Here is a 12,043-nt window from a genome sequence, read left to right as displayed (position 1 = left end):
TTTGGGAAACCCTGACCCATTGGGATCCCACTTCCTACACAGCAAGCCCTCCTGGATAAAAAATAATGTGAAAATGGCTCTTTATCAAACTTCCCTCAGGAATCACCAGTGGAAACAATTCTTTCAGTGTACTATCTGATAATTGTTCCTTAATCAATTCATTTTCTCAGTCAGCTTTACCTCGGATAACTACATTTTCATGTGTATTAGAACAGACACACTGTGGAACAGAATATTTTCAGTACCAGCTGTTCCATACGAACCTGATGAAACTCAGTTTTCTCAAGTGTCTGTATCAACAGTGGCAAAGACATTTACATAGACCTAATCTCCCCAGTCACCTGCTTTAAGCTATTTGGCTATAGCACAAGTTACAGTGCATGCAGGAAACACTTCAGGGGACTTTTGAGCAGACTATAGGTGGTGTCACCACAGTGTAGTTTCCACAAGCTGCTCCAGTCTAAAATAAAAGAAACTCTAGGCACTGGGAAAATGGTTGTACATCCACAACAGTACTGGATGAAAACAATGTAAGGGTACTTCAGTAAACCCCATTTCAAAACCCCTAACCAGGACAGGTTTCTCCGTCATATTTGGTAGACAGGTAACACTACCTATAAAAGCAAAAACTAAGCAGTTCCAGCGTCACTGAGAAAGCACACGGGCACACCAAACTCCTGACCAAACTAAGACACCGTTCCCTCTGTAAGGAAAAGGGAGTATAATCTGTTGAATTAGAATAATGCTTGATTAGTTGAGAATAAAGAGTATTAGCAAGTGCAGTGTGCTGTTCAATGGACTGAAAAATGACCAATCCAACTGGTTTGGCTAACTTTCCTTTATTAATAAGGAATGCTCAGACATTTTATGTTGAGGCAAACCAGGTCAAACTTACTGTCAGAGCTAGACCCTACCACTGTACAGTAGACTTCTAGTTAATCTGGAAGAGATTTTTCTGATCACTGCCTCAAAACTTTCTGTTAATTTAAATAGGTGACCACAGACTATAGAACATAGTACTTGAATTCTTCAAGAAGAAATAGTTGACAAATCTCTTCTTTTTGTTTTCCTCTACATTTTGGTAAACACACCATCTAGCAAACATGTTCACTTTTTCTTGAGCATGCTCTACATAAATATTTTATTACGTGCCTCTGAAATGTTGACAGTAGGCCTAAAGGAAAAGCATTTAAAAATTTAACAGTATCATACTCAGGGCTCTGGTCAACTGTAAGAGACATACACATCCTCTGCCTTCCCTGTCAACACATGTTGCAGTAGTGTCCAAGCCTCTTTAGGCCACTTAAAATAAGTAGCATTCAAAGTAGAAGAAACTGCTACCTTGCTTTCAGAAAATGGTGGCACCATTGTGTTTTTCCTACCAATGTCAAAAGCTGAGCTGAGGGTCAGCAGAAGAAACTGGTAGAGTTTACATCTTATCTTACAAATTAACCTCATTAGTCTTTGGAGGCTTACTAGGTTTGGGACAGCTTTAAATGCTTAACTCTCTTTTGAAAGAAGGCCAAGTATTTGAACACAAATCCCTATGCAGAGTAAATTTTCACCCAATATTCCGAAAAGGAAAAAAAACAAACCAAAGCAACAGTGTCTCTATAGAAGGATTTACATTTATGACATTTGGCAGATGCCCTTATCCAGAGCGACTTACAGAAGTGCTTTGAAGTCTCTATCAATAAAGACATCCCGATACTGGTTCACTAGGTCACGGATCACGGTGTGATAAGTGATTTGAGGTAAGTGGGTGCTGGTCCATTTTTGGCTTTGTAGGCAAGCATCAGTGTTTTAAATCTGATGCGGGCAGCTACAGGAAGCCAGTGGAGGGAGTGTAGCAATGTTGTGGTGTGGGAGGAAGATTGAAAACAAGTCGAGCAGCTGCATTCTGGATCAGTTGCAGAGGTCGAATGGCGTTCAGAGGCAGACCTGCCAGGAGTGAGTTGCTGTAGTCCAGTCTCGAAATGACAAGAGACTGAACCAGCACCTGAGTGGCCTGTATGGATAGAAATGAACGAATCCTTCTGATGTTGTAAAGGAGTAATCAACATGAGCGTGTCAGATTAATACTGTGAGAGGACTGATTGAATCTAAAAACCCGGATGGAACACTACACAATGTGCTCAAACTAAATGGGTGAAATAGTTTTAAATGACTCCCCCACACACTGATTTTAAAGGAGAAAAAATAAGATGAACAGAGAAGATCCCAGATGAGTCCCCAGGTTAATAGGAAGTTTTATGGTGAGAAAAGGAACACTGGGGAAAATGATGAGAAGCAATGCTACTGTGGTAGGCTTGGTGAAAGAGTTAGTGTTTGACTGGGAATGAAAGCACACTATAAATTTGCAGTTGTATTATGAGAGTTTAGTATTAATGTTTTTAAGTTAAGAAATAGAATAATCAAGTTTGACCTGCTGCTCATGTACATTTTGAACGTAAACGTATCGGCCATTCTCTTGTTTTTTCTTCTTTTTCTTTTTCCCCCCTCCAGACTGTTTTGTATTACTATCTCTTCCACTTTTCCCTAAGCAGGTTGATATCCTGCCATATGACTGCCTTTATTTGACATTTTATACTTTATTGTTCAGTCCTTCAGATTGTCTGTTGGCTGTCTGTCATTGCCATTCCAGTATTGTCTAATGTAGCTTTGTTTTCCATTGTTGTTGATGGATACTGGGCAAAAGATTAAGTGCATTGCTAAATCAATAGAAATAAAAAAGAATAATATTATTTTAACCGATTGTCGTGACATTTACAAAGCGAGGGCCTAGGGTTAGGCCCTGTTCAGACCTAGCTCAGTCCAGTGAATTGGGATCCCTGGAGCCTATTGGTTTTTTTTTTTTTGTAAGAACTGTGATCCTCTAACAGTGAGATGGAGGATTTAAAGTTTTTTGTAGATTCTGAATCAAAGGAAATGTTAAGAGATGGAAAGTGCTATAATGTGTGTGTCTGTGTGTGTTTTTTTTAGACTGAGCCAGCAGGTACCACATTACGGTATATGGCAGCACAGGGACCATTGCCCCACACATGTACTCACTTCTGGAGGAGTGTATGGGAGCAGGGAGTCAGTGTGATCATCATGCTGACCACACTGACCGAGAGAGGACGGGTAGGTTCCACAAACAAGCTCTGAGAATCTTTATAAAAACATATTATATGTATTGACGTATACAGCAAGCATACACGTGTAGAGCCGTTGAAATAAATGACATTACACACAGAAGGAACCTTCTCGGATACACACACACATACACACGCACACAATTTAATTGTGACTGCTGTATTCTTGAGCTCAGCTTGACTGTTGCTTGGTAACCATTTGGTCTAAACTCTTTCCGAGGGTGATTTGATATTTTGCGTGTGTGTGTGTGTGTGTGTGTGTGTGTGTGTGTGTGTGTCTGTGTGTGTGTGTGTGCCTTGCTTAATAATCTTGGCACTGTTTTAGACCAAATGCCACCAGTACTGGCCTCATCCTCCTGAAGTGAAGGACTACGACTACCTTCAAGTGTGCTGTCATTCCGAAGAGTGTAACCTGGCCTATGTCACCAGAGAGATAACGCTCACACACACTCAGGTAACATACACACACAGTTGTGTAAAGAGGGAATACCTGATTTCCCGGTTTCTGGCTAGTACTATAAAATTATTTTTATTTATTTTGAGAAGAAAAATACCCAAAAGTTAACTCTTATGTAGTACACTTATTTAATAGACTTATGCCTAATTAGTAAAGCATCGTTTAAAAAAACACCAAAAAAAAAAAAACAACCTTTGTACCTTGAATCAGAAACTGTTAATATTTATGTGTACACACGTGTGTGTGTGTGTGTACATGAGCTTTTCTTTGCATGTGTGGTCACACATTTTCACAGGCAACACTACAGGACCACACACACATATATGCACACATGCATGATGATGATGGTGGAGAACAGAGGCCCATCTGTTGTAGCTGTTGGTGGGAGTTAATCTCAGCACGGACAGCAGACGGAGGTTATATCACACATTCATTGGCCATACACCGTGTGTGTTTGTTTATGCCTTTGTGTGTGTGTGAGAGGACATGGAAAGGTAGATTAATGCATGATACCACGATCAATTGACTACTTTCTTCTGTGACCTTGCTTCAGCATTTATTCTGGACCTCACATTGAAGCAAGGCGTATACTGCACCTGTATTTGCAGCCTCTAGCACATCTCCTCAGTAAAAATAAATTCCTTAGCCCATTGTGACAGTGTTGCTGTTGTGTTAAAGGTAAATTTAGCATGTTTTTGGAAATTGTGTACAGTATAGAGTTTTCTTTGATAGTCTTTATAATTAGATAATACGGTTTGCTGTAGGAAAACACTTAATGGGGCGAGCAGGCACCATTTGTTGCCTTATAAATCATCTTGTAGCAGATTCAGTGGTGTCATCAAATATCGAATGGCTGCCTTAAGAATCTAATCATTTAGCATTGTGTGTAAGCCTGAGGTTTATACACCTAGTGGTTCAAATCATAAACTGTCAATCTGTTGTTATAGTTTATTGTTATTCAAATGTGGCTTAAGTCATTGTAAAATTTAATACTTGTTCAGTTTGTATTAATAAATTGCACTGGAATGCCATTGTACTTGTGTGAACACGGAATTAAAATTTGTAAGGCATTCTGTTTTGAAAATTACTCTGCTATAAAATATTATGCTAATTAACCAAGATGAATTTGTCACTGTAGCGAGGTTTAATTGCTTCCATTCTTCCTAAGAGTGCTTGAATGTGTTGTTTATGTTTATTAATTATAAAACTGCTTGAGCGTATACTTTTTTCCAGCTTGTCCTAAGTACCTATAAATGACTAGGCATGGGTAACATTGCATGTCGCATTTAATCATAACCTTGTGTATGGAAGAGATACTCATAGGACGTGATGAAAAACTCTCGTCATTTAACCGCGTGCAGGGGTGTGTCCGTATGAACCTGTTTTTGTGTTCTTGTTTTCCGCTTCAGTATCTTTGCAGTCTTAGTAGGGAAAAAGAAACGTGCCCAGGCATGCATTTTCCTTTCAGCAAACACTTGCATGCTCGCTCGCTCTCTCTCTCTGACACTCACACACACACACACACACTTATTCTTTTTCTCTCCTCCATTCTCTCTCTCTCTCTCTCTCTCAGCTGGGTGAACAGCGCACCATCACGCACCTACAATATGTGGCCTGGCCAGATCATGGGGTCCCAGATGAGTCTTCAGACTTCTTGGACTTTGTCAAGGCAATGAGAATCAAACGAAGGGACACTGAACCACTTATGGTCCATTGCAGGTAGGCACAATCACAAATTAAATGATGGCCAAAAAAAAAAAGAATGCATAAATAAACAATGCAAATAATGATTTCAATTTTCCACTCAAACAATTGGAGAATACGCTTATCTTTAACAAACATTGTTCTTAATAGTTTTCTCCCAAAAACATATAGTGACATTATTGGCACCCATAAAGTATATTTAAATTCAATACAACTGACAGCCTTTAGACGATCTACAGTCATGGGGAAAAGAAAGTACACCTTCTTTCAATTCTGCTTTTATTCATCAGGGCCTAAATAACAATTGTGTGGTCCTCACCAACTTCTGTAAACAAACAAATAACCTCAGGTGACAACAAAAATATCACAACAGTTTTTTAATATGTAGTCATTTTTTCCAAAAAAAAAAATTAAACTAATATTCAGAAACCAGGTGTGAAAAAATAAGTACACCCTGTAATTTAGTAACACAACGAACCACTTTTAACAATAACTTGAAGTAAACATTTTCTGTAGGAGTTTCAGTCTTTCATCATTCTGGAGAAATTTTGGCCCACTCTTCTTCACAACATTGCTTCAGTTTATTGATTTTTGAGGGCATACGTTTATGCACAGCTCTCTTAAGGTTCTGCCACAGCATCTCAATGAGGATGAGGTCTGGACTTTGCCTTGCCCAACCCAATACCTTGATTGTTTTTTCCTCTTTAGCCATTCAGATGTCGATTTCCTGTTGCAAGATAAAATTCCAGGCCAGCTTATGCTGCTGGACAGATGGCCTCAGATATTTTTCTCAAGAATATTCTGATATAAAGTGAAGTTCATTGTTGTCTCAATGACTGCCAAGTTTCACAGGTCCTGTGGCTGCAAAATAAGCCCAAATCATGACCCCTCCACCACCATGCTCGACAGTTGATATGAGGTGTTTGTGGTGATATGCTGTATTTGGTTTTCGCCAAACATGGCACTGTGCATGATGACCAAACATCTCCACTTTGGTCTCATCAGTCCAAAGGATATCCAAAGTCTTGGACTGAATTTGCTGGGATGCCCACTCGTGGAAAGATTGCCAACTGACTTGAAGGCTCTCCATTTGTAAACAGTCTTTCTTATTGTAGAATGGTGAATTTCATATTGTGTGGAGATGGTGTTCTAACCCTTTCCAGATTGATGATCAGTAACAGTTGCTTCTCTGAGGTCATGGCTGCTGTCCTTTCTTCTTGTCATGATGTAGACACACACCTCAGTGGTCCAGAAAACCAACCTACCAAATGTTCTGCTTTTATAGACGTAGTCACACTTCTTGATAATTAACTAATCTTGTGCATTTCATTAGTAACACGTAGCTGCTAATTACTTTCTTAAAGGTTGTGGAAATAGGAAAGGTGTTTCTCAACTGGTTTTTGAATGTTGGTTTACTTTTTTGGGAAAAATAAATACATATTGAAATCTGTTTTGTTTTGTTTTTTTGTCACCTGAGGTTATTTGTTTGATTATAGACGTTGGTGAGGACCACACAACTGTTATTTAGGCCTTGATAAATAAAAACACAGAATTGAAGGAGGGTGTACATTCTTTTTCCCATGACTCTATTTCTGTTGATAGATAGACAGGTCAACAGATAGATTGAGAGATTGATTTGATTTTTGTAATGGCCATCTCACTCTTAGGATTTGAGACATGACCAAATGTTCCTTATACTTTCCCCATCGCTCCTATCTTACAAGGAAAGGATCCCACCAGAGAGGTGGTAGTGTGCCATCTGGGTCATCAGGGGGACCAAGTTGTTAGATTTTCATTAAATGAGACAGGAGTTCTTGATATTCATGAACAATCTTCAAGAATCTTCAGATCAGCTTTTTGACCAACAGAAATATAACTTCAGAAAGGCTACACTAGCTCAATCTACCAATCTCACAGGCCTGGTATGTATAATAAAGAAGAGGAAGGAGGAGAGTGATTGATTAAAAAAGGAACCGAAGCCTATTGCTGCTTGAATCAGGAACTGCCATCATCACGGACTTTGGTGTGTTCTCACATTGTACCAAAACATAAGGAATAAGAAATACAGCACAACTACAGCATGTAGAGAAAACCTAGATACAGACCTTTCATGAATAATATGAAATACTTGAGTGAACATAAAACCTTAGAAAATGGTCATAGAATCGGAGGATAATAATTGATTTAAAACATTTTTTTTAATGGGTGTTTGGGAGTAAATATTGTTTTGCATAAGAAAATAAAACTGCGGTTTAACAAAATATCACTTGTTGCATGCATTATTAATTTTCTACATGATTTAAAAATATATATAATCATTTTCTTGAATGCTGCCAATTATTCTGTAGTTGACGCTACCTGTTAAATGTACGTGCTTAAATAAGTAACTATGAGCTTTCTTCAGTGCTGGGATTGGACGGACAGGTGTGTTCATTACCATGGAGACGGCCCTGATCCTGATGGAGGGGGCACAACCAGTGTATCCTCTTGAGATTGTCGCTTCACTGAGGGAGCAAAGAGCCATGATGGTCCAAACCTCGGTACGCACAGTACTTTCAGTTCCAGTGCTTTAATATCTTGTGTGTGATTTACACATTCACATGGCACTGCAGACTATTGTTCATCTCTGTGTGTGTGTGTGTGTGTGTGTGTGTGTGTGTGTGTGTGTGTGTGTGTGTGTGTGTGTGTGTGTGTGTGTGTGTGTGTGATTTTTCAGTGCCAATTCAGCTTTGTATGTCAGGCCATCCTGCATGTGTACCGAGAGAGATTCAAACACAGCCAAACAACTAGCAGCTGACAAGAGGAGGACAGGAGGAATGGATATGAATACAGATAACATAAAGAGATAAAAAACCAGTTGGCTGTTAGGCATGATGGATGATCGGTTGTAAGAGGGAGATTTATCTAGTTTTTTTTTTTTTGTGAAGTCTTCTGCTTTCGTAGGTGCAGAGCTGATGACTGCTGCAAAAGAAAAGTAGGAAAAAGTAATGAAAAATTATCCATAGAAATAATTAATAGTAAAGAAAACTCGAGATCACCTCAAATACACTACTTCTTCTCATTGTAGTGCTGCAGCTTTGATGTGCAGGTCACAGTTCAACTGAATCTGTCGCATCACTGACATGGAATCATCTCCCTCATTTCGGGTTAGGAGAAACATCGAAAAATTACATTTTCATAGGGTTCAAAGAATGTAAACTGACATGCAGGATAAATTATATGCATCTTTAGCAAGATTCAAAGTTTTACTCCACTAGTTAAAGATAAATATGCAATAGTACTGCACAGCAGTCATCCAAGCACTTACTGATACTCATACACCACCATGCTGCTAATAAACATTCATCTCCACAAAATTTTACAAGCAAGAGACCAAAAAAAACCCAAAAACCCAAGACCAGTGGTGCTCTCAGAACTGTGTATCTTTATGCATTCATTCACTCATGTTGTGTAACCACCTCGTGCTGGTTGGTGTCGCAGCGGCTCTGGAGCCTATCATGGGAACATGAGGTGTATGAGGCACCAGTCCATCACTATACACATACATTCACTCTTGATGCAATTTAGCCTCATCAGTCCATCTACTGACGTTTTTTGGGGAGTTGGGAAGAAACCCGGAGGAAACCATGGAAACAGGGAAAACATGCACTGAAACTTGTGCAGATCTTAAGAAGACAAAAAGCACTTTGCCACTTTTAGACCTGTATAATTATATTGCATACACACACACATTCACAGTCTAAATAGAAATTCTTCTACAACAATTATCACTTTTTAATAAAGAAATAAATACTGTATCATTTCCATTGGCTTCTCTCGTTTTTCAGTGGTGTGAGTTATGATGGTTGTTTCCAACAATGTGCTGATAGGAATGCTTTTGAAAACGCACTTGACGGAGTCACGAGGGTTAACAGAAGATGTAGGTTTTCTTCACTGAAATGTGTTTGAAGCGAGTTTCGGAGACCAGGTATCAGTGAGGGATTGCGCAATGACACCAGGACACGCGTGTGTACTGAGCTCAAGGCAAACATCTCACAACCAGCAGGTGGCGCTGCGTCGCGCGCTCACAGAGAGAGAGAAAAAAAAGTTTGGTGAGTATTTCTCCGTGATTTGAGCATGCGCAGTAAAAGCTGCCTGGCCAGTTTCTCTGGATTACTTACCTGGAAGGTGCATCAGTTTCGGTCAGTAGAGAAAGCGGAAAAAATGCACGCGGGTCTCAACCGCCGTCACGAAGCGACCACCGCACTCATCGGGATTTCTTTTGTTAAGTCTCTTTAGTGAAGTAAACATTACGCAGTGGGGAGACACTGAACTGAAAACGTCTGAGCAGCTCCGAGGCAGGAGAGAGAGAGAGAGTGTGTGTGTGTGTGTGTGTGTGTGTGTGTGTGTGTGTGTGTGTGTGTGTGTGTGTGTGTGTGTGTGTGTGTGTGTGTGTGTGTTCTCCCCACGATTGGCCGTCCTGCGTGACAAGTCCTCTAAGCCAGCTCTCTACAGGTCTGCGTCGCACCAGATCTCTGCTGCCGCAACACTTGTGTGCTCGTGATCTCCATAATCATCTGGCAAACAGCTGGACCTCGTTTTCGCCCAGAGCGCATATACGGACCTCGGACGTGACTTTCTGCGGTTCGCCGAGTCGCTTTGCCCCGCTTTCTCTTTCACTTGAAAGATGATGGGTTTTCTGCGCAGGACGTTCAGCCTCCGCTCACGGAGGCGCTTCCGGCCGTCCGATGAGCTCGAAGGTGGCGGCCGAGGCGTGAACACGGCGCTTCAGGCGTACCAGCAGCAGCAGATGCCCGGTCCTGTCGTGGTGACCGGAGGCACTGTGGTGCACATCCCCGCCGCGGGCAACAGCAAAGCGGCCATCACGTGCAGAGTTCTGCTGTTAGACGGCTCGGATGTCAGCGTGGAGTTACCGGTGAGTGAGTGAGTAGTGTCACGTTAACATTGTGCTTTAGAAGGTAAGGAGCGAGACATCTACAACTTCCAGCATTTGAGTTAACACTAGTGTGAGTTAATATCCTATAAGAACCCGGATGACTGAAATCGTAGTGATTTGTTTTATCATCATCCCCAGAACATGTCTTACTGTCAGCTAAGACAGGAGAAATAGTGCTGGGTGAAAGTGCATCATCACTGACCGCCCGATTTGCTGCGCTGTTTTTGTTTACTCATTTCCAAACTTTGGCTGAGCGCTTGCTGTGCCACTGTGTTTCCCTCTGGGTTTCCCTTCCGCTGACAGATGGTGCTCGGGTTTGCTTCCTACCAACCGAGCGAACTCTCTCTGTCTCTAATCAACATGTTTATAGGCTACAGTACAGAACTTACTCTTTCAAAAGGCGCTGCTGATAAAGCAAAGCCCAGACTCGAAGATTTCAGGCGGAATTATTTACTCAGTGAGGTCAAAGTGCTTTACCTTTCAGCTTCCGCCCGCCAGTGTTGCACCTGAGTTAGTCAAATGAGTCAAATAGTCCCAGGATTGTGTCATGTATAAACACAGTGTAGCTGTTTCTGTAGTTTTAGCCTTCTTTTCAGCTCTAGCTTTCCTCTGGTGTGACTCAAGAAGATTCAGTACAACACACAAAGTTAAAACAACAACAACAACAAAAAAAACTATTTGGTTTACTCTGAGTAATAAAGTCGAGTAACATTTAATAAATAGTATACATTTCAAAGTAATTTAAACAATTGTACCTTAAGGACCATGATGTAGCTTTTAAAGCTTTACTCTAAAAGCCAATTAAAAGTACACAACATGTGCAGATATATACATTACACACACGTGCGCACACACACACACTGAAATATGTACTCTTGATGGTACCACCCCAACAACAAGGAAAAGAACAGTTTGGTGCCTTTATTTCTGAGTGTGTACCCACAGTTAAACATTTGATTCAGGCATTTCCTTTTTAAAGAAAAATGTCGCTCACAACAAAGATGTTTTTGTTGGTGGCTACATTGGTAGGTGTTGTTTTAAGTGCAGGGATCATGTGTCTTTCTTGTATCGTGTTACAGCAGAGCTTGTGTATTTGAGACCGAAAACACAAGTCATTTAGCTTTCGCCCGTACTGGGTGGCACACTGCTGAAAGGCCAGAGACGAGCTGTAGTTTTCTGCCAGCTGGCCCAATTCACACACCGGCATCAAGAAATGCAAGCAAACAGTTTGAGAGATTAAAAAGATTCAAATTCATTTGTCAGACATGTGGAGAGACTTATACCGGGAGCGCAGAGACCCGCAAAGCATTTGTAGGATATTAAAACACTGACCTGTAGTCTACACGGTATGACTAGTTTATTTATAAAGCACTTAAAAACACAAGTTCATACAAATGCTGTGTATTTAAAGCTTAAAATAAGCAACATGAATACAATGATAATAAATTCAAACACAAGCAAAAGTTCAGTGTAGGACTGCAACTAACGATTCTTTTCATAATAATTTTACAATTAATCGGATAAAAAAAAACGTTCTATACCATTTATTTAAAATAAATTCCACAAACTGAGTGTTACAAATAATTTCAGACTGAAACTGTATATTAACACAACTGCTTGTCCTCTATATATATATATATATATATATATATATATATATATATATATATATATATATATATATATGTATGTGTGTGTGTGTGTGTGTGTGTGTGTGTATATATATATATATATATATATATATATATATATATATATATATATATATATATATATATATATATATATACACACACACATATATATATTATA

General features: G+C 39.9%; 2 protein-coding genes across 4 annotated transcripts in view; both read left to right on the top strand.

The window, feature by feature from the left end:
* Window positions 1–9,090, top strand: part of ptpn3 (protein tyrosine phosphatase non-receptor type 3) — a 46,624-nt gene extending 37,534 nt beyond the window's left edge. For both annotated transcript variants that reach the window (XM_053612031.1, XM_053612030.1), the window contains 5 exons: window positions 2,983–3,123; window positions 3,460–3,588; window positions 5,165–5,310; window positions 7,700–7,835; window positions 8,012–9,090. In XM_053612031.1, coding sequence (XP_053468006.1) covers window positions 2,983–3,123; window positions 3,460–3,588; window positions 5,165–5,310; window positions 7,700–7,835; window positions 8,012–8,092 — 633 coding nt within the window. In that variant the 3' untranslated portion in view covers window positions 8,093–9,090. The remainder of the gene's footprint in view (window positions 1–2,982; window positions 3,124–3,459; window positions 3,589–5,164; window positions 5,311–7,699; window positions 7,836–8,011) is intronic.
* A 542-nt stretch (window positions 9,091–9,632) lies between these two features.
* Window positions 9,633–12,043, top strand: part of epb41l4b (erythrocyte membrane protein band 4.1 like 4B) — a 37,857-nt gene continuing 35,446 nt past the window's right edge. For both annotated transcript variants that reach the window (XM_053612034.1, XM_053612033.1), the window contains exon 1: window positions 9,633–10,210. In XM_053612034.1, coding sequence (XP_053468009.1) covers window positions 9,962–10,210 — 249 coding nt within the window. In that variant the 5' untranslated portion in view covers window positions 9,633–9,961. The remainder of the gene's footprint in view (window positions 10,211–12,043) is intronic.

This window comes from Ictalurus furcatus, chromosome 23 (assembly GCF_023375685.1).
Source record: "Ictalurus furcatus strain D&B chromosome 23, Billie_1.0, whole genome shotgun sequence".
NCBI lineage: Eukaryota > Metazoa > Chordata > Actinopteri > Siluriformes > Ictaluridae > Ictalurus > Ictalurus furcatus.
Note: the sequence above shows the minus strand (reverse complement) of the source record. Positions and strands in the feature narration are given on the sequence as shown.